Source organism: Callorhinchus milii, unplaced genomic scaffold (genome assembly GCF_018977255.1).
Source record: "Callorhinchus milii isolate IMCB2004 unplaced genomic scaffold, IMCB_Cmil_1.0 Scaffold9, whole genome shotgun sequence".
NCBI lineage: Eukaryota > Metazoa > Chordata > Chondrichthyes > Chimaeriformes > Callorhinchidae > Callorhinchus > Callorhinchus milii.
Genome location: NW_024704750.1, coordinates 5,264,819 through 5,288,428, shown reverse-complemented (window position 1 = coordinate 5,288,428; position 23,610 = coordinate 5,264,819). Strand labels below are relative to the sequence as shown.

At 39.1% G+C, this 23,610-nt stretch overlaps 1 protein-coding gene across 7 annotated transcripts in view; it reads left to right on the top strand.

The window, feature by feature from the left end:
* The window catches only part of LOC103175330 (ena/VASP-like protein), a 77,438-nt gene that overhangs the window by 30,400 nt on the left and 23,428 nt on the right, over positions 1-23,610 (top strand). For 5 of the 7 annotated variants that reach the window (XM_007888321.2, XM_007888319.2, XM_007888322.2 and 2 more), the window contains exons 2-3: positions 17,226-17,394; positions 21,667-21,844. In XM_007888321.2, coding sequence (XP_007886512.2) covers positions 17,226-17,394; positions 21,667-21,844 — 347 coding nt within the window. Of the gene's footprint in view, positions 1-3,434; positions 3,589-17,225; positions 17,395-21,666; positions 21,845-23,610 lie in introns of those variants that run through there. The other 2 variants (XM_007888326.2, XM_007888320.2) reach the window with 2 other exon arrangements.

Genomic DNA, 23,610 nt, shown 5'->3' with positions numbered 1-23,610 from the left:
GTGGCTTCTAAATTAAGACGACCATTTAAGAATTCTTGCAAACTTCTGCCCCATCTTAAAATTTAAGTTGATGGTCTTATGGCTGATGCTGTGATAAACTGCTGGCCTCATGACCTACCAACCAGGTTTAAACCAGCGATCAGCAAACTGCACTTAATCTTATTCCACTTGATTCCATGCGCAACAAGTAATTTACATTTTATACTGAATTCAAGGTTGGAATTTGAACATCTCCCGAATGTTTATTTTTAAAATATGAAGTATCTTACTTTGAATTGTCACATAGCTGCGGTTTAAGAAAAGGAAAAATTCCAAAGGGCCAATTAGTCCTTGTTATTTTTTGGCAAAATCCATATTGTCATTTTTGGGTTGAATTCAAATGCCTTTTCCCCCCAAAAATTTCCCTGGTTATTTATCTAGAAAATTTCTCGCTATCATTTTCCACAAGGGGATAGACCTCTGGTTGCCCCCAGATGTCATTACCAGTGAATAGCCTGCAATGTTGGCACTCAGGAAGATCAGCTTTTTTTGTAGCTTTATTTAGTAGGCATATGGGGAAACCAGCCAAGTTTACATTGCAATGATGTGATGTAAATTCAATTGTTGGTGTACCTCAATCAAACCAGACACATTCAGGCTGCATTGTTTTCTGGCCCATTTCATCTAAACCCCAACCCCAAACCCTATAGTCCACTCCACCACAGTGTTTAACCTTGTTCTGTGCAGGTATCCATCTGAAATACCGGCAACATTTCCTTAGAGAATATTTTGATTACCACCACCGAGTGCTTGATGGTTGAACTGTAACATTGATTTAATGCAGTACTGTACGCAAGATGAATTTAAAAATGCCAATTTGAATTCAGAACTCATCGCTGAGGCACAAGAGTTTCACACACACATATACACATCCTGCAGCGTCACTGATCTTTTTTTCCCCAACGTTGTGACAATGTGATATATTGCCTTACCAAATCAGTCTCTTAGACTTTCAAATACAGCGCATAATCAAACCACATATTATTTTACTTTCATAATAAAAAATGACAAATGGATGCATTATTCCTATAAAATTCGAAAATGATGTACTCAATGTAATGAAATCCTTAAAATTCTATTAAATAATTCTATACATGAATCATGAATTGTATTGTTGTTAATGTATTTTCAGTTGAAATTCAACTTTTTTAATTTCCTGTTCCTGACACTCCTAACCCTGCAACAAATATTGTGCTGAACTCATAAAAACTGAAACCTGAAGATAAATTCATGCCTTTTCGGGGCTTCATCCATGTTTGACACTATAACCATAAATTGACAGAAGATGTGCTATTCTAGCATATGATCTACAGTTTTGGGAGTGAATACTACCCCTCCCTTGACTTCAGCGTAAAGATTTGTTCCTCCCTTGCATTCCTGAGCACAGAAAACTATGTGGCTAGAATTATTTATGCAATTCTGCCCTAAATCGGATCCAGTCTTGCATTAATAAGCTAATAAAATATATTTTGGGTAATGTAAAATGATCCTGATCCAGCAGGAATGCAGAATAATGGTGTCCAGTGCCCAGTGCATTTTTATATGCGTTTATTCAGGTCCTGTCATTATTCAGAAGGCAGGAAGAAAAGATATTTCGAAACACACTTTTACTTGTTTTCAGGAAACAACAGTTTTGATCCCAGTGTCTACAATGAAGCAAACCAAGTTAATTGGAAAACTTGGAATCCTTAGGAAATTTGGAACTGCTTGCCACCATGAGTATCTTCAGTGTTCCAGACTCCGACATTCACCTCGTGATGAAAGTGTCTCGATCCTTGACTTAATATAGTCCGAAGCCATCAAACCCAATAGATTTGGAAGACTACATTCTGTGTAAGAGTCCTACATCTGCAGAGACTCAGCTCCTTCAAGATTATGACCAGAGTTTCACCCCTCAATTGCTAACTTCACAGAATTTTTTTCTACTTGTGGCATTCACCTCCATTTGGTTGCGGTATCACAGGCAAACCCGGAGTGTATGGTTCTGATGAGGCCAGATCATGATACAATGGTTTAAGCCAGGGGAAATCTATGACTTACCAGTTAATCGCAATATCTTCAACTCCTTTGGTGCTCCCAGCGACCATTGAAGCCAAATTTATGAGACAATTTGTCTCTGGCTGTACCCTGTTTCCATGCCACCAAATGTACGACGAAGCTTTTGAATTACTCTCTATCCAGAAACTTCTCTAAATACGAATTCCTTCCAATTTAATTGAGGCAGCAGTTCTCTTGATAGCATATGAGTACTTGCGACTGGTGTTTTCTGAATCAGCAATAAAGCTCTAATTGCATTCTACTAGAGAATAACCATGGCAACAAACCCGAAAAAATGGCAAAACCAATGTGTTTCTTCATGTCAAGGGTATGCAATAGAAAGGGAAGGAAAGTGGCAGCATGTTTCAGAATTCCATTAATGTCAGTGTGCATAGCTTCTTCTCAGCATCTTTGTAGACGTTCTGTGTCTCGGTGCACTCACAAAGCAGCTGTTTGTCCAGAGAAGAATTTCACTGCAATTTACTCATGTGTCCTTGTCCCTGGGTAAAAGATACTGGAGTTTCTCAGGCTTTCCTGATACATCTTCCTTATGTGCTGGATGCAATAATAATAATAATAATCCTTGCATTTGATATAGCGCTTTTCACGTCGGGAGGACGTCCCAAAGCGCTTCACAGAACACACTGTAAAGTGAATTGACTGTATATTTGTGGGCGAACGAGGCAGCCAATTGCGCACAGCAACTGTCCCACAAACAGTCGTAGATTGAAAATGACCGATTTATTGTTGTTTTTGGTTTTTGGAGGGATTATTATGCAAGGGGGTGAAGGAGGGTGACCGAAGGCACAGTCGAAAAGGAGGGTCTCGAGACAGGTCTTGAAGGAGGCAAGGGAGGGGGCGAGGCAGAAGGACTGCAGGACGGAATGCCAGAGGGTGGGGGCAGAGTGGCAGAAGGTCACAGAATGATGAGGTGATGGTGGGGTGGACTTTCTAGAAAGATGAGATCAAATGCACCAAAGGGCCTTTTTCATCTGAACATCTCTTGTTATGTTGGAGGTGACGTATGTTTAACCTCAGCGGTGAATGATTAACAATAATGACAAACCTTATGTTAATCTGATTAATGGTGGAGTGGGGAGGTAGTTCTTTCACACCTTTTCAATTGCACTGCAGTCAAATATATTGTGGGCGAAACTGGAATACATCCATCGATCATGGTTGGACTCGTAGTTTGATTTTATCTGGTGCACAGTTCAAAAACCACTTACAAAAAGGCTTGCAAAGTTTATTCTCCTTTTAGATCTCAGTGAGGTTTGTCTTCTTAACCAATTCCGACTTCCTGCTCATTTTTCTGCAGCTACTTATTTCCTTTTCCTGTTTGGTTCTCAACCTATAGAACACGACAGTTGTGACTTTAAACTGGAGAGACGCAAATAACCACGTTATTTTTGAGTGTGATGTTGCTCAGATTTTGCTGACAGATACAGATTATACACACATATATATTTATATATACAAAACACTTTTGACAGAATTGATAATGCAAGCCGGGTAAGTAAATACAAAATAAATAGCTATTTATGTGCCTTTTATTGTTGAAATTGTTCTAAATGGTCATTGCTTTCTGTCTTTGATTCTAAAAGAATGGGTTTTTGTGCATTAACCAGCTATTTGCAGCCTGTAACGTTATTTTTTTTTCGAGGTCTCTTCTGCTGTAGGTACACTTCACCAATTTGAATACTAGCTCTGCGTTCGACTCCACTGTTTAAAAATAATTATGTCGAGACGAGGCAATTCAGAGTAACTGGTTAAAAATATAGCAAATACTTCTTTAATATTTAATGTGTGACTCTCAAACAATGAGAACACAAGCAGGGTATCAGCATTCACCATCTTACCAGGAATATTGCAACAAATGGGGGAGTGGGTTTGAATTGGATAGTGCTTTTCAAAGAGCCAGCACAGACATCATGGGTCGAATGGCCTTCTTCTGTGCTGTATAATTCTGTGATTCTATGAAATGTAAGGTAATGACCAAAAAGCAATTAAAAAGTAAGCTCAAAAAAGTTTCCTTACACAGTCAGGGGTGAGAATGTGGCATACACTTGCCATGAACCGTAGCTGAGAGAGAGTCAATATATTCTTTTGAAAGAGAATTGGGTAATCATACATTTTCAAAATATTGGGGAGCGAGCAGGAGAGTGGTAATACATTGGCTTATGTGGTGAAAAGTACCAATAGTCTTGATGGGTTGAATGGTCTGTTGCCTCGCTGTAACATTTTATGATTCTGTCATAGATCAGTTACTGTTTGCACATTTGTGAATAATAACATTTAGGACATTATGTGTTTATCTTTTCTGCAGTAGTAATTTAACATTCCTTGGTTGGAGTTCCTTTGGGTAGTCCGTACTTTCGCCAGTGCTGGGATATAATAATAATCCTTACATTTGGTATAGTACCTTTCAGGAAGGACCTCTCAATGTACTTCATAGAATTTTCTGGAAAGTGTAATGACTGTGTATATTGTAGATGATGTATGACATAATGTGGAAGAGTTTGTCGTGCTCAATGCATTGTAATATAATCCCATTTCCGAAGAGTCAGAGTTTATTCAGGAAAGCGAATTTTAAAAAAAGCGTACTGCTCAAACGAACAAATGTTAGCAGAGAGAGACTTTTGTGCCTGAAGGGTTAGCTCTGGCCAAAACAGAAGTAGAGTTGCCTTAGGATAAGTAATGTTACCGAGTGTTTCAATGCAGTGTTAAAAACAAGGTTATAAAAAAAATTGCTGCCCTATATTACAGCCAGGGCCTCTGGGACATCCCCATCGAGCAGCTGCACACTCTCTGCAACACAATTTGACATTTGCTGCAGAAATTTATCGCCACTCAAAATCAGCCCAAACTTTCTGAAGTCATGAAAAAGAAAAACACCTAAAATGCTAATCCGCGCTTTTTCTTCCAAATGCTTTGCATCTGCAGCATTTTGGGTTTTTTTTTTGTTAATCTCTGACATTCACAATTTTCCTGCTTTTATCTGAAAATGATTCTGAATCAAGAAATATTCAATCAAGAAAAATATATATTTTTTGTTGGCCGACCATAAAGGTTGGCCACCAGTGATCCAGAGTAATGTCACATTACTCTGTCCAATGTTAAATGGCTAGAGGCAAAGTTAAGTTAGGGTCAGAAGGTAAAGTATAATTCGGCCTGAGGAAAAATGTTCGGAACATCACAAATGAGCCTGCCACTTTCTCTAGCGGTTTGCAAAGTTTGAACATATGGGTGTAAGAAAGGCTCCAAAGCTCTCTAGTCCAGGATAGAATCAATAAAACAACAACGTAGGTGAAGTCTTGTCAGCTACTCCACAGTTTGATTAAGCCGCTGCTGGATATTCAATCTGCTTTGCTGCTTAAGGCAGTGAAGTGTGTTACTGGAGCCGGCTGTGACTCTTCAGATGTGCTCAAATATACCTTTAGGAGCGTTGTCCCCCACCCTCCTTACCTGGAGGACTGTTCGCAAGTGGCAAAGTTAACAGCAATGAGAACAACTTGCATTTATATAGCGCCCTTCTCCCCGGACGGCATCCCAGAGCCCTTAATGGGGTTCAGTCGCACTTTTGGCAGCAGTGGAAAAATAAATATCCAACGCTAGAGAGCAAGCCAGCTAGAGAAGTCAGTCTTGAGGAAAACGTGAACACTCCAGCATGTTGTGAAAGCAGCCCTTTGTGATCTAAGAGTAAACGTTTTGAAACGATTCGGGTCGGCCACTTTCAAAAGCTTGGTAGTAAGTGGCATATCAGAGGCCGTTCAAGAATCTGTCAAAAGCACAAACTCACATGTGCTGTGGAGTTACATTCATTTCTTTTCCTTATTTCTCTCAAGTCAGGCCCTGGATCAGTCGTTGAAGAAATCAACCTCTCCCTTTGTCCCTTTAGTTCGGTGCTTGTCCACTGCTTGCAGAGCAGAAAATGTGCACCGTCTTATCCCTAGGAGAATTGCCTTACAATTTTAAATGGTGGAGAGTTTTGGAAAAATCTTAAATTGAGTCCTGATTATGGAAGCCAGCTTTCCACACTGCTTTTATAACAACAGAGGAAATTTAGCTTCCAAATTAAGAATTTCGAACATTTCACACAATCGTGAGTTTTAAGACAGTGGTATGACTAGCACTTTCTGGCCTCTGGTTCAGACAGCTTTTATTAATGCAAGAACGTAGCCTGGGATTTTTTTTGGGGGGAGGATTATGCAAATTATGTAGAGTTGCTGGCTATATCTGTGTTCTAATCGGTTCTTAATCACAGCACTGCTATGGGCAATGACTTTCGTCCATTGAAAGCATACACACTACTTACTCAATGCAAACAAATGTTTGAAATAAATCTTGAACTCTTGCCAGGAAAATAATTTTGGCCAATTTACACCAAGCAAAGTACATTTTCGAGTATTGTCAATGTCAGAGAAAACTTCAATCGGACTCTGTGGATGGTTCAGCCAAGGTCTCGTGCCTTAAGGGTTAAAGAAACTTCTTGTATATTAAGCAAATAAATATCCTCAGTGATGGTGAGAATTTTACAGACCAAGTTGTGGCATCTGACCAATATCAACATTTTAAAATGGGTTATTTTGTGGTTAGATTGAATAATCTTCATCGGGTATTTAGTTTGTGGGTCAGTGCACATTATTCAGTATGACTCATTAGCACAACATTCTTTCTTGTCAGAAGAGTATGATTTAAAAAGTATCTGTTTGTAACTTCAGTGAATGTCAGGCACTTTGTGCTCATTATTCACAGACTCCGATTACAAGAAGAGACTGTCCTATTTTCAATATGAATAGGTCGAGCAATAATAGAAAACAAATACTGCAGTTACTGCCTCCTATCTGTTATTAAGAATCTTACAACAGGCAATATTGTAGTTAATGTTTTTTGGGAAGACTTGTACTGTATTTCAACATAGTCAATTACTATTGATTGCTTTTGCTATTGGAAGAAGAAAAGACTATTATTACAGATTGCATTATTAATTATTATTATATATTATGTTATTACAACAACAAATTACATTTGTATAGTGCCTTTCAGCAGAAGGTTCATGCAGGATGGAGCATAGATGAACTCACAGCACAGACAACAGTTTTGCAACATTTTAATGGTGCCCTATAGGACGTTCGGTATTTTATTACCATACAAGTGAGAAGCACATTAATTGTGTCATTCTGCTTTCATGCACAAAGAGCAAGTACAGTACTTCATTGCTTTAATGGATGGCATCTTGTTGTCTTTCCAGCCGTACATTATTTCCCTTGCTTACAAAGGTCACCTCTATCACTCTGTGACAGACTTACAGTTTAACAAACACCGATAGTAAAGCAGCATTTCCATGTTCGTTTCAACATAAATACTGGATAGTTTTTAAATATTTTCTCGATCAGTCATCATTTAACTTAATTTAAAAATCTGAGTGATCTCTGATCACTTGCGTTTGTGCAGACAATAAATATTGGCTGCATAAATGATTTTTGAAAAGCAACACACATCAATATAAGTTATACATTAGAAGGCAGTAATCTTTTTGTTAAGGCAGATTGTCTCCGGAGAAACAAACCCTTTTTTTCAAACAAATATTTTACTTTGCAAGCTATGAAGAAAATTAACTAAAAGTTGTGCAATTAATAAACATACTTATCCAGGGCTTGGAGAAAGTAAGTGAGACCACTTTTAATTATACCCCATAAAAAGCACAGGGTTTATATTGCTTTAGATTTCTTCTGGCAAAGCCATAGTTTGCTAAATATAGCCGCGAGCTTAGCTTTATGTGCCCACTGAATGTTGCAGTATATTTAACCTATTTTCCTAACCATTGCGATTGTTTTTGTGTTGTGTATGAAAAAGCCTACTAAGGAAATAAATCAGTGTAGGAAAATGTTATCCTGTGGAAATTCCAGGTGTCTCATATGAAGTTCTGAGTAAGATTCAGATAATAATGTGTTTCTTCTGTTTCTCTGCAGGTCTCAAAAGTATTGCAATAAGTTTCGATTTAATTGCTGGAGTTAACTGCTGTGCAGAATCCAACCACAGTGCTGTGGTTTAGCTTTTGTTTATGGTGATGCTTGTTTTAGAGACCACGAGTAACGTATATTTCAACACGTTTACACACATCTGCTCACACCAGGCCAGGACGAGGGTTGCAATATTGATGCACAACAAGCCTTTGTAAAACTCCAAAAGGATTCAATTGCATAATTGTTATTAATCCTGCTAATAGATGTCACACGACAGTCCTCTAACAGCCAATTCATTACCTTGGGAATTTAGACTGGATGTCAAAGTGAGTTGGCATATTGTCCTGTCACTTCTGAAAACTGTGTTTGAATCTTGTCCAGGATGATGACAATTCTCTTGTTCTCTTTTGCCTGTAAAAAATCCATGTGAAGTAAAATTTGAGCACCCGAGCCTGAGGTGTCTAGTGAGCATGAAACCCACAGCATGAATTGTCAGTCATATTTGCAGAAAGGTGTAGGAGGTGGAAAATTTCACACAAATGGTATAGGCGATAAAGGTGTAGCGAAACCATGGTGTGGCAAGAGTGAAGGTAGCTTTGCTTTTGCTTCTGACTCTGCTAATTTGGAGTGATTGAGAAAATGCTTCTGTTTCTAAGACCAAAGAACCGAATGTAAAACATGATTGTAAATATCACCCAGAGTTTACTAGTGCACCAGAGGTTCGCACACACTGTAGTTAGAAGAATTTCAGAGCTTGCAGCCTAAACATGGAGATAAGTATGCTATCTCCCCATGTAATAACATTTCAAGAACATGTAGTTGGCTTATTGTGGAAAAAGTAAATAGATCTGTGAGATTACTCTGAATAAAAATAAAAGCACTGAAATTAAAGGGGACGTGAATTGGATGGCTTTTGTTCCAGGAAACAGCAACGATGGATTATATTTGTATCGCGCCTTTCATGTCAGGAGGAACTTGCCAGTAAATAAGACGGGTTGCGCTGGACAATACATGTTAGGACAACTCTCCAGAGTTTGAAGGTATATTTTCAAATGGGCTGGAGTGATAATACTAAATGTATCCTGAAGTAGCCATGGCAATAGCAATCTTGTGACATGCTGTCAGTAACGTTCCAAGGTGACAATGCCAATAACATTCCCATCGCAGGTAGAACAATGTTTCATTAATACTTGGGTTTGACACCTCCCCATAGGCGCAAGACTCAGGTGATGGCATCAGTGACGTGTGCCATACCTCTGTGTGATGGGCACTGGTGGCAGTATTTCTGGTGGTCAGTAATCATTATGCTTATGCCGTGTTTATAACTGGACTGTTCAGTGTGATTCACTATGAAAGGTACAATATAAATCGGTGCAACAATGTGATTTGGAAGGAAATTGCACTGGAGCCCTACTACTGAGACTACCTTAAGGAGGCACTGTAGTTTATACAGCTTTTTAATTTGATCTTCTGTCTGCAGTAGATGGCCCAAGACTTTTAATGTAGTGAACAGGAGCTCAACAGGATTTCGACTAACATTTAAAGAGCTAAGAGTCTAAGTCTGTAATTCTGCACGTGAACTAATGATTCAAAAATCACTAATGTTTAAAACATTAATTGCAACAATAACAATGATAACTAGTGACAAGGACACAATTTGCAAGTGTTTACCCCCAGCTTGTTTGAACCCAAACTGAAGAAAAGATTAAGGTTGCACCCTGCCAGTCACTTCAGAGACACGTGACAGAGTACATTAGAATGCTAATCAATATTTTACACTATTTCTCCAAATGTGCATTTTTTTTACTTTAAGGTTTTTTATTATTTATACCACTCTTGTGGATGGCTTTGCATGAAATTAAAATGTTATTCCATCATCTGAAATAGCTTGCACAGAGTCAAGCACTTCTGCTAGGGCTGGAACAGACTCCTACCTTTCAGGTGTCGAGGTAAAGTTGGTTATTCTAACTTTAGCTTCACACAGTCTCTGACTCCTGCCTCTGGACAGTCAAATGTCAGTGGTCTGACACTTCTAAATGCGAGTCAATGTGCAATTTACCCCTGAGAAGCGATTATCGCTAGTTACGAAGAAAAAAATTAGAACCAAGCTATAAAGTGGGTTTGACCCAACCATCATTAATACAGACAAAAGCCATGAGCTTTTTGCTAAGTATTTTGCCATAGGCATGTGTCCTTCTGGACATTAGATTGAAGTTCTGTTGTCATGCACGTGATCGCAGTCCTGCCCATGATTTCCAATAGAACTGTTTATTTATTGCAGATACAATAAGTTATGGTCTGTGAGCTAATCCATACAGTAATTTCTAGACTATTGGGAAGTTGTTTTTCATAGCAAAATCGTGCAAAACCAGTTCAAAAGCTCAGTCACCTCCTTAATGATAGCCAGTTCCTGCAGGTCAATTAGTAAATCGTTGATACTCTGCTGATGATGCTTTACAAAGTTTGGTTCAACAAGGCTAATTTTTTTNCCAAGTGAGAAGCAACTCAGCATTTCAGATTAAAGATATGTGTAAGGAGAAACTACAGCCTTTTCCAGAGAGAAAACATTCAAAAAGCCCATAAGAATGGTTCATTTCCTCTGTGAAAATGTGTTTGTTACAAAGGTGCACCATGATTATTGGTGGATTTTAGAGCAATACTCCTATCAAAGACACTATACATGTTTTGTTCGTCTGCTGAACTCCAGGCACTGGATTGCTGCCTGCACTTAAATGAACAACCGCTTAGATTTCTGTGCACAGTGTGGAAATAAGTGAATGTTCCATTACAGTATGTTTAAAATAGTAAATGCTTTCAGTACCATCAACATTGAGGTTACTGTTTTCATGGTAATGTAATTGACCTCACAGGAATTTTTGAATGTGTAAAGGTTTACTAACCTTCATATAATATAAAAGTGTATATATTGTGTATATATATATATATTGCAAACTTAAGTAGACAAGTAAACGGGCTTTACCCACCCCAACCTCCCCCGGGGTTCATGCTAATCTGCAGAAGCTAATCTACTGCAGAGGGAAGTACTATAAATGTGATTTTTATTTCTCAGCTACTTTAAACAATCCTAAATTATGAACATGATCAGTGGTCTGAGAGCACTAATACAGTACGTCATGACAGAACTATGTTTACAAATTCCTGGTAAAATGATCATCCCATAATTTTACTAGGGACAACCATGCCCTTTTTAGGTACTAGTTCATCACAAGAATGTCAAATTAAGTTTTATTGCCTTTTCCATAGGACAGTGAAAATTAAACTGGTTATTTAGTGTCATCGTCTGGCTCAGTGGTAGCGCTTTCACCTCTGAATCATAGGTTGTGGGATCAAGCCCCACATTGGGATATGGACTCATTTAGTTTAAGCTGATAATCCAATACAGTACCGGGAGGTGTTGCATTGTTGAGTTGCTGTCATTAAACCAAGGTCACATTTGTATGTTCAGGTGGACTTTAAAGGTGGCACTATTTGAAAAGAGAAGATAGTTTCTCCTGATATCCTGGTCAACAATATCCCAAATTTAATTTAAATTAGTCACTCACTCCTTGGCTGTTTGTGGGACATTGTTGTGCACAATCTGGCTGCCTTGCTTTGCCCACAAAATACACAGTCAAGCAAACCACTTTATTACAGTCTATTCTGTGAAGCACTTTGAGATGTCTCGATGAAATGTTAATAATAAAAAAATCCTTGCATTTGATATAGCGCTTTTCACGTCTTCTAGATGTCTCAAAGTGCTTCACAGAGTACACTGTAAAGTGAATTGACTGTATATTTGTGTGTGAAACGCAGCAGCGAATTGTGCACAGCAGTGTCCCACCAATAATAATAATAATAATCCTTGCATTTGCTATAGTGCTTTTCACAGTCATGGATTGAATGACCAATTTTTTTGTTATTGCTTTTTTTCTTAAGGGACTATTATCAGGCTTGTGGAGTAATGAAACTTGCCCAAGGTTTTGCCCTGCCAGGAATCAAACCCAGGTCTCTCGCTTAACATAACATAACATGTAGGAGCAGGAGTAGGCCATTCGGCCTTCGAGCCTGCCCCGCCATTCAATCATGGCTGATCTTCTAATCTAACTCCAGCTAATAACCTGACCCTGCCTTATCCCCGGATCCCTTAATCCCTTTTGCAATAAGAAATCTATCTATCTCAGTCTTGAATATGTTCAAGAACTGAGTGTCAACAGCCCTTTGGGGTAGTGAGTTCCATACATTCACCACCCTTTGAGTGAAGAAGTTCTTCCTCAACTCAGTGCGAAAGGGCTGGCCTCTGATTTTAAGTTTTGTGAGGCGAGTGCTCTAACCACTGAGCTACAGGACTCCATATTAAGGTGTTAAGGTGCTATTATCAAATGCAAGGAATATTATTGTTATTAAAAATGTTTCTTGTTGCAGGCAGTACAATTTTCCTTGGAAGGTTAAACAGATTAATAGGGTGACAAATGGTACATGTTTAGATCTCCAGTTATACATCTGATGAACATTGACTTCAGACAGTCCACACGATATGGCACCAGCTGAGGAAAATACTAAAACCCATTCACCCACAGCTCTCGTCAGATCAGCTGTGATCTCCATATCTGGTGCTTGGTAGCTTCAGGCGTAGTAAATCTGATTCAGATTGAGAGTATGCGCGATCTTTCTTATTTTATATTTTGTTCCGATTTATACAGGATGATTCATTAGCTTTCCTCTCTTAGAGTTGACAGGACCGGCTGAGTGTGGCTCAGTTTTTAACACTTTTGCTGTGTGTTCAAACTTCGCTTAATACGAGCTCGTAATCTCGGCAGAAACTCCAATGTTGTATTGTTGAAGGCGACTTTTCTCGGATGCCTTCAGATGTGATGTTAAACCATGATATTGTCTGTCTATTCTACAGATGGACATTAAAGATCCCATTCCACTGTTTGCAAAGCATTTTTCTGGCCAATCATTTTCCAGATGAATTGCTTAATTCAGACATATTCATGGCTGTTTGTGGAACTTTACTGCTAAATTCGCCTACAAAGATAGTCATTACACTTGACAATAATTATTGTAAAGAGTTCTTCCTTTCTTGGTTTCTTTGTGCTTACCTCCCAATGTGTTATCTCATATGGTTATCAACTGTTTTGTACCTTTATGAAACAAAGCCCCGGCTCCTTTCACCGCTTCAAACAGTGACTGCAGTTGCAAGATTGTGCCTTGTTCCTGTGTCTTTACACGCTTGCTTTACAGTTGGCTCGTTGATGCATCTCAAGACATTTCTTAGTGAAGCTCATTGGAAATTGGAGCCAGACTATTGGCAGTGGTGTTGAGTCTAATCTTTTAGCGATTGATACTGTAAATGAATGAACAATAGGAACTGAGCTATATTGTCATGCTGTCAACCTGTTCTCCAAATAAGCAGTGAAAACAGGATGCAGATGTTTGTTGTGGGCATAGTTGGTTATTGGTATAGTATACGTCCAGCCTTACCTTTGGACAGCTGCCTCCCATGCATTCACCTGCAAAAGAGGCAGTTATCTCTCCTTTTGCAGCTAAAGAAGCTGCTCCAAACTTCTGATAAGTTTACAGTCATATCCAATACATAATCACATTTAAAACAATTGCCTCGTTTTGGCTACACTGATAGCTGATAAACAACAATCACTTTAATGCCCTTTAATCCACTCTAGCTCTGCTAGTTTAAAATGATAATTTTAATTATTATTAATTGTAAGCTGTTCGTTCACCCAATATTAATTGTTACTGGAGTCTATATCTGTGGAATATAGATTGTGCTAGTGTTTCTAATATTACTAGTAGCAAATATGCATTTCATTTTAAAACAAAAAGTGTTATTGCAAGTGAGGAGGCCTTGATAACCCACAAACTGTGGCAGACGTCAGGATGACTTTGAAGGGAGCCAGACAGAGGCATATCTCTATGCGCTCCTGGACGCTGCCCTGCATGAAGAGCGCTATATAAATAAATGCACGTTGTTGTTGTCTCAAATGGAAGTGAGCAGTGGTCTTGAGTGGCGACAGGGACAAATAGCAGTTGCAGAACTGTATATAGCAACACTTGTTTAGAAGTTACTTCTTGTGATGAGCTAGTTTTGGTCACAGTTTATGGCTTAAATAATTAGTATATGGCCTTTGAAGACTTTTTGTAGCACATATCTTCTGGGTATCCCTTTTTTTCTGGCTTTCAATAAAAAATGTTTAAGTAATTACAATTTAAAATTGCATATATGCACAGCCTAGACTGTAGGATTAAAGTAATATTTTCATCAGAATAAATAATAACTATAACATAATGATGGGTCAAGGGAAATACAGTACTTTTTAAATGCTATAGAAAAGAGCCAGAAGACAGTACTCAAAACACAGGAAGCTAGTGCGGTAAAGTGACCTTCACAGATCCTGCTACTCAGGTAAATTGTTTCATTTCAGTTAATTTATTTAACCCTTGAAATAATATATGTAGGTCCCAAGAAGGGATATTTCCAAAGTAGTGAAATAGCAGTACAGTAGTTAGTTTGAAATTTCCCCCATCGCCTGTGTGTGTATGGCAGTTCTGTGTTTCCTTTTCCTGTGTTAGTTATTATTGTGGAGCACTGTAAATCCACTAACCATTTGTGTGTCTGAAAGGTCATTTACACTAGGTGTGAACAGAGTGGTTTACATCTATTCACTTTCAAGAGGCTTTTAGTTCTTGAAATTCATAATGTCTTAAACTTAGTTGTGAATAATCATCTCGGGTCCCTTAGCAAGTTTGAGGGAGGAAACAGGGTTCATACTAAAACAAAAAGTTAACCTACAACAATAATGGAAAAATACACACTTTGTATTGTCTCTTTAAGCCATAAAAACAAATCTGACAATAAATAACAGCAACAACCTCGCATTGATATAGTGTCCTTCACACAGGCAGTGTCCCAGAGAGCGTTTGAATAGGAATGTGTGGGCACTAGATGCCTTCAGCAGCTCCGAGAAACCTGAATGTAAAAAGTGGTGGAAAAGTCGAATGTGAAGCATCATAGTATTATTGTGTCCAGTGGGCTGGCTCGAGACGAGATGTTTTGTGCTGGACTTTCAAGTTCATAGTCTCTTGACAGCATAAGTTTATCTTCCCTTGGAGATTTCTCAGTGAGCTGCCGTTTCACTTGATAAATGTGTTGCCTGGTCGTAAATTAACATTTGAAAGGATTGAAAGGTTATACTGGCCTATTTTCTAAATCTGTGAAAACGACACAACCGGCCAATTGCTTTGCAATTGTAGCTGCTGAGTGTTTAATTAAGATGTCAGTCTCAGCAGTCTACAAGCCTTCAGAGGACTCTGCGTTTGGTGATCCTTAATTTATGGGAAAATGTGTTAAACGTCTTCTCAAGCAATGCAGAGGGCTTCAGTGGCTTGTGTATAGTATGGCATAAAATGTTGGAAGAAACGGAATCCATCAGAAAATGCCTGTGAGACTCAATCCCCCGAGTTGCTGAGTATAAACCCGGAGTATAAACATTTGAAACAAGGGAGGAGAGTGCTGGAGCACCAGAGGCTGCTCAGGCCTGTGACGTTTTGCCCACGTTTGTGATGCCAATTTTTGGTAGAAACAAATAACAGCAGCTTGTATTTATATAGCTCCCCTCATGTCCCAGAGTGCATGAACAAAATACAGTATCTTGCCGTATTTTCACTAGACTTCACCTTGTAAAACCCCCTCCCCGCTTATGAGGTATTATTGTTGATTCTGATGCCGATGTTAATTCCTTTAAATATGACCTTGAGGCTTCTATTTAGCTTTTTTTTAAAACAAAAAAGTCAGCGCACTGTGTGTTGTGACATTTCCAGTTATAGCTTCCTGTTCTCTTTCCCACCATCCCCCAGAGATACCTCAAAAATGGCTTAATCCACCCTGATGTGATATTATCTTCAGTATCTGATATAACGGCAGTTCCAGCTGTTCATTCCTTCCACACTCCCCTTGAAATTCTATTCCTTTGTGACTTGATGAAAATTATATACTGTTCAGTGATAGACTTACGATTCTTGGTCCTGTATGTTTCTGTAATCAGGTTTGTTATGATAATCCTTCCGTTTGACATAGCGCCTTATATCATTCAGACAATAACAATAAGTTGCATTTATATATCCTTCAAGCAGGAAAACATCTGAAAGCACTTCATATAATATACTGTAAAGTGAATAGACTGTATATTTTGTTCTTGCTAGATGCCACTATTTCAAAGTGGCGTATTCCTATCAGTTATCTTGTCCTATCATTTACCCACTCCCCCCCCATCCAAATTCATTGCAAAATTCAAATTAATTAGCTACTCATTTCATTGATGCTTGTTGCCAGTACAAATTTGTTATATTTGCCTGCATAGAAACATTTACTTCACTTATCATTAAATTTCATTCTGTAAAGCACTTAGAGGCGTCTCTTTTTCATGTAATACCTTATACGAATGCAAGTCTCTCTCTAGTTATAAATATGCCATGATGTGTGATGATGTGATGTCTTGATGTGATGACTTAAAGGAGGCTTTGGCTTCCTGGAGGTAGGGCAGGGATGGGAACTATTTTGATTTTCACAAATTTAGAACTCTAAAGCATGAGTGATTGTAGATAACTAGCACAATTCTGCCCCAGAACTTCCTTATCTAAAGATAAAAAACATTTACCCCTGCCCCAAGTTATTTTCTGCCCTTGCCAACAACTAGGTCTCTTGTACATCATGCCTGGCTGAAGCTCTAAGTGCTTAACCTTAACCTCCAAGTGCCATCTTGTGACTAAACACTTCTCCTTGCTTCCTCCCTTTCCTCCTTCAAGGCCGGTCTCAAGACCTTTCTCTTCAACCGTGCCTTCAGCTCCCCTCTCGACTCTCTACCCCCTCCTCGCTCCCTCCCTTCCCTCCCCTCACCCTGACCATTTCCCCCCTGCTCGGGTCCCGACCCAATTGTCCAGCGCCTTGGGACGTCCTCCCGATGTGAAAGGCGCTCTATAAATGCAATCTTTTTGTTGTTGTTGTTGAAGGGATACAGAAGGACACAACAGTGATACTGGGTTTTTAGGACATGTAGAAATATAAAGTATGACCATTGTCTTATTTTCCTAGTCTCCGTTAGTCACTGTCATGATTAAATTGTTATTCGAGCCTTGGTGTTTGATTGGGATTCTCCTTGCTTACAGTGAACAGAGTATCTGCCAGGCTCGGGCCTCAGTTATGGTATATGATGATTCCAGTAAAAAATGGGTCCCTGCCAAACCTGGACAGCAAGGATTCAGCAGAGTCAATATCTACCATAACACGTCCAACAACACCTTCAGAGTGGTTGGGATGAAGCTACAAGACCAGCAAGTAAGTGGCAAAGAATTGTCAGTGTTGACTCAACATTGTAAGCATTGCAAGATATGAATTTTGGATAAGTGAGACACAACAGTCATACTTGTGTTTAGAGACATTGACAACTCAAACCTATCTAATCTCCCAAAGCGAGGTGAATATCCCTCACAGTATAAGACTGTGTGCAGTCTCTTGTGATCCATCAAGGTAATTAAATAAAAACTCCAGAGGTCTGAAATCCTTTATAGCTTTAGCCTGAAGACTTAGCCTTAAAAAGAACTGCTTCCAAATTAAGACCGAATTTAAGAATTTGCCAAAACGCCACACCACCTTAAATGTTAAGACAACAGTCTTAAGGCTAAGACCATTAGAGGTTTGCAGTCAAAGGTCATCCATCTAACATTACATTGTACATTAGTCAACTCTAAACAGCTGCATTGCACAAGCGCATATTCATCTGGCCTGAAGTTTAACTCTGAATTTGTTTCTAATCTTTTTTCAATCATAATTAAACCACTTGTCTGCTTCTGTGCTATTTGTTGCCTTTGGTATTGCATCACGTGCCCTTAAAGTTTTCTTTAATCCAGTGAAAACTCATTCCCTCTGTTTAACTTTGTTTCAAAACTTAGAGTTTTAAGTCTCAGAATTTGAAATCCCAGAATTATCCTTGTTGCTCTCCTCTTTACTCACTTCATTCCCTCATTGACCTATGGAAGACAGAGTGACCAATACTGTACACGATTCCAAACTGTGTCTCGCACCACGTCCTACAGGGTTAAAATAACTTGTTTGATTTACGGTCAAAAGTCCCAGAGACACATGTCACAACTTGGAACCCTCAGTAGATGCAGACAAGTGATGTAAATCATCCAAAGCAACATTTCACAGGTTGTAAATAACACTGCACCAACTGGTATGAAATACATATCCAAAATGATGCATTGATGTGGGGGATCCTGTTGGAAGCCTTGAAGGGTCGAACACATGACTCTGAGCTGACGTTACGCTGAAAACATTTTTACCATGAGAGAGCAGATATGCTAAAGTCAAGGCAGATCCTTGGCTGGTGTTTGAAATGTTTTAACTTAATCACAAAAATTTTTTTTAAGAGCACACAAAGTATATAGTAATAATAATAATAATAATCCTTGAATTTGATATTGCGCTTTTCATGTCTTCGAGAGACGTCTCAAAGAGCTTCACAGAATATGCTGTAAAGTGAATTGAGGTATATATTGTATATTTGTGGACAAAACATATAGTGTTTTTAACAGTACTGTAATCATTTTCAATTTAAGGCACCCCCTTCGCTTACAAACATAGGAATGAGAGAAAACAGGAGCTGAAAGAGGATTTTCAGCCCGTCGAGTCCGTTCCACCATACATTTACATAGTCTGTACAGCATGATAACAGGTCATTCAGCCCAACCAGTCCATAACGGTGTTTATACTCCACATGTCTTCATATTCTACATGAGTCATACCAGTTTATTAGATCTTGCCTTATCTGTTAATCTGAGTATCTTGCCCTTTCGCCAAACATCTACATTTAGGCATCTACACCTCAAGTCTTTGCCTATCTCTGGATTAAACATTCCTTATTAATTCCACCTTTGCAGCTTTCTGAGACAGAGCATTCCCCATCTCTACAACCTTCTGGGTGAAGCAATGCTTCCTGACCTCAGTTCGAATTGCCTTGGCTCTGATTTTAAGCATCTCGGGACATCTTCTCTATATGAAAGGCATTAAATGTAAATTTGCATTGTAGTGGATCTCTCTACCAAGGGGAGAATCATCCACTGCCTAACCTGCCAATTCCTTTCATTGTTTGAAGTACCCCTTCCAATAGAAATCCAGAGACCCAAATATTCCCAGAGTCTGACAGATGAATAATTGTTTGCAGTTCTGTGAAAATGTAACTCTTGCATCCAGAAGATCTTGTTAAGGAAAAGTTATTCTCTCAATGTTAGAATCATTTCTTTGTGAAGCAGAGCATTGGAAACATTAAAATAATCAATGGATTCTATCAGATGACCTTCCCTGTTCTTTGTAGCACAGGTGGTGTCCTACATTGCAGATATTGTTCTTTCACCTAGCTTTCTCTGCTTACAACTATCCAGCCTTTCTCTTGCTCACTCCCAGTGGCAAAGTGCTGAGATTGGGAAAGCGTCATCTGATGAACTGTGAGTGGGCACTTATTTGGAACCATTCTAGGCTAGAGCACCCATTCACTGAGTGACAACACACATGAGTAAACGCCACTTGTGAAATGTTTCAAAAATCAAAGGACTGATTGATACTCAATTAATGTTTGGGGGGACTGATTGATACTCATTAGAAAACGCCTAATAGTTGTGCCGTTTGGCATAGGCGGCATATCAGGCTGTGAGCACATTTAAAAGCTTTTTGCATTCATCACGTGAATCATTCGTGGATGGATGAGTAATGCGAAATGTGCTGCAAGCCGAAAGGCCACATTCAATCACTTGTTGCAAATATAGCTTTAAATAAAAGTAATTACAGTATAAACCAAATTATTGATAATTAAAAGCCATTTACTGCGACAGGAATGAATGCAAGAAACAAGTGCACTAACCAAAATGTCTGAATGTGAGTGAGACCCGAAAGAGGGAAATAGAACATTGAAATGATATTTCACTTTATTAATACTGAACTGCGAGAAAGATCCTAAGATGTGTCTGAAATGTTAGCTTACTGATTAAATAAAGATTAAAGAAAAGTTTAATTCTGGATCACGTGAGTTAATTCCCAGTCCTCCAAAAACACAAATATTTACAGTATTTCCTTATTTGTCACATTATCTCAATTTCTGGCATCCTGATGAATAAATCTGTTAAATAGTTCCCATGTGTCAAGATGGAAACTTCAACATAACTTGGTGACAATTTGCTGAGTGATTGCAATGTTTGTTGCATTCCCATCCGATCTCGGTTGCTCACTGAGTTGAGTGCTGATCTGCAGACTTATAGTAAACTTGGGGCAGATACAACCAAAGTCATATGTTCTGTGGTGCAGACAATGTAATCTCTCCGTTCGGGGGAAGGTCAAGTCGGCTGCTTTGTAAAGAAGTGTTACAGACTTGTGAGCTGTTAACTGGCGAAAAAAATTAAATGTCTTTGAAGGCTGATAAAGTGAGACTGAAACATAGCATATTCTTCGTAACCAGTTTTGAATTTGCACGTGCACCGGATTAATTTTCAGTTTATACTATGAGTACAGAAGACCTTTTGGAGGTTTTCACTTAAAACCAGGCCCATCCTTTCTGATGCTGAATATTAAGCTGCAAAAAGAGAATTAACCAGATCCGGAGAATGGTTCCTTAATTCACAGTATTCTCAGAAGTACTTTATTGCAATCATGTTGTGCATTAGTGCGGACTCTACTAAGTAATGCTCACACACCCTTTAATCCCATAGAAAATAGCAGTAGCTGTTAGCTGCTGTTGCAATAGCATCATAGCCAGATCTAGTGCTTATCTCACCAGAAAAAAAATTGTCCCTTATATTGAAATCTTCAGGTTTAGTTTAAACAGTGTGGACTGTTGCAGTCATGAATACCAGATACAGATTAGCTTCACTGTTACTCATAGCACTGTCGAAAGGTTAGCTTTGTGACTAAACTTTCAAAAAAAAATTTAATTGAAGATCAAGTCTGCACTTCAGAGGTATATAGTGTTGTTTAATCTGCGCTTCACTCTAAAGCTTTATTCGGCTTGAGCTGAAAATCTTGTCTGTCTCTGTGGACAACAATAAAACCATCCAGTCTCTATGCTGTAACAACCCACACTATTTAACCTCAATCCCCGTTGATGGAAGGGGGAATCGGAGGGTAATATAACAGTAGTGGGAACAGTTATAGAAGAATGAGGGGGATAATGAATACTCACAACTAATCTGGAAATAAGCTTAATTTACAGATTTGTTATAGATGTTATAGCCAATGTTGTAGATTTGAACTACAATCTGAAGGGTTTCCCTTCGCTCTGCTCCCTGGAGTGTCTGCTCTATCCTAAAACTCAGAATAATTAACAGTGCACAGATAGAAAATATGACCAATTAACTGCAACATGCTTGGTGGTAGTGAGCAACCCACGTGAGTTACCTTAATTAAAAAGTGCTTTGCAAGGACACATTCTTAACTTGAGAGAGTTTGAGAGCAGCAGAGAGAGCAACGGTTCCCAGCAATAGTTTTATGCTTTCTGGTGATCTGTATCAAGCGCAAGGATTATCAGTGTTACTTATGATTCAATGTGCTTTTCACTTCCAGGTAGTCATAAACTATTCCATAGTGAAAGGACTGAAGTACAATCAGGCAACTCCTACATTCCACCAATGGCGTGATGCTCGCCAGGTGTATGGGTTGAATTTTGCAAGCAAGGAGGAGGCAACAACGTTTTCAAATGCAATGCTGTACGCTCTGAACGTGATGAACTCACAAGATGGAGGTACGTCCTGTCCTGTCTCATCTCTCTGCGATCGTACAAACATTCCCTGCAGTGCCATCTGCTGTTCCTGCTATTCACCTTGTATAAACTAGACATTTTTTGAAAACGCTCGTAAACCTCTGGGTATTTCTAAGCTGACAGGAAACATTATGCATTTTGACACCTGGTATGATTTTCCTACTTTCTCTGGTTGCGGTTGTCTGCTCGTATCACACTGGGGTTGAAAAGATGACATCAGTGAGCTTGCAGTCACTGCAATAGGGCAACTTCTGGCATTGAGACTGAAATTGTGGGATTCATTGAAACAGAGTGGGGCAAAGAAGATCAAGATTGCTAAAGCGGTTTTGCAGCTGGGGTATTGCATTCCGACATTTATGAACTTGTTCTCATCTGAGAAACAGCCCAGAAGTCAAAACGCCCACTGGGGGACGTGGAGAATGGTTGAGGCCAGGATGCCAGAATCATTTTTTTTTTTTTTTTAAAAAATCTTATTGTTGTGACGATCGTCTGGGAGGGTGGGTATTCTGGAAGGATGAGATGAAATGGACCAAAGGAGCTTCTTCACTCAAATCTCTCTTGTATTTACAACCAGTACATTTGGTGAATAAGCTACCACTGCCACCTTGTGGTGAAGCATTGAGCATAAAGCACTTTAACACGTGGTGAATATTATGGGAATATTCCATTTCTGAACCTGTAAAAAGTCGTTTCATTTGTTTAAGTGTTTGACATTTTTAGGATTAGTGGCACATTTCACTCCTTCGCGTAGGAGAGGACTATCTGCTCAAAGCCAATTTCATGCCACTTTCCCCAATTACTTTTTGATAAACACTGCTGTGACTCAGCCTTCCAGTGTGAATGGCAGTGGATCAGTTGCAAGTATTATTTTTATTATCATTATATTCTTCACCAGTGTAAGAATGTCAAGACAGAAGCCATTTGACCCATTGTGCTAAATTAGTATAATTGTGAATTTTCCACTTCCCAAACCCAGTCAGAAAAACAGCAACCTCACTGCGGGGCAACTTGTTCTGATCTTTAAAAATAGTATCCTTTTCGCACTTTCTGTATGGACAAAGTTGGTATTTTTAGCATCTTGTGCAAAACAGAACTCAACAGAACTGAGTGAGGCTGTTGATTTACTGTCAATGAGTATCGAATTCTAGATTGGGTTGTGCTGTGGAGACATGTAGCCAGTATTAAATCATTTGCTCAATCTCATTTTACACATTGAAATCCTTGTTACTGTTCCCCATACCCTGAGCTATCAGAGAGGCCATCCTCTCCTGGGCTTATTACTGTTACCGGTGAGGGTGAAGTAACCCATTGTCATCAATGCTGCTCGAAAGAACATAAGAATTCGCTAAGCGAAAGAAGACCATCCACCTTCGTAGTCGCTTAACATGTCATGTCCCAAACTATACACTGGATCCCGATATGTCATTTTCTAGCAGAAATACTTGAAAGGAGGAAGGAACAATTGGGTCCAGTGCCTGTATTTCATTTGTGAAACAGTTATTGCTCGTTTGAAAGTCAAATGATCTCTTGATCTCAAGGCACTTCCTTACACCTGAAATTTTCATTGGCATCATGTGCAGTGACCTTGACAAGTTAGACAACGCTGGATGGACTGTGGAAAATGGGAAAGTCCCATCAGTGGCCGTATTGTTAATGCCACTACCTGTCACAGCACCCAGAATTGCAGCTCCCACACTCCCACAGCTAAACTAGACAGTGATGTACGATGACGGAAACTGCAGCCTCAT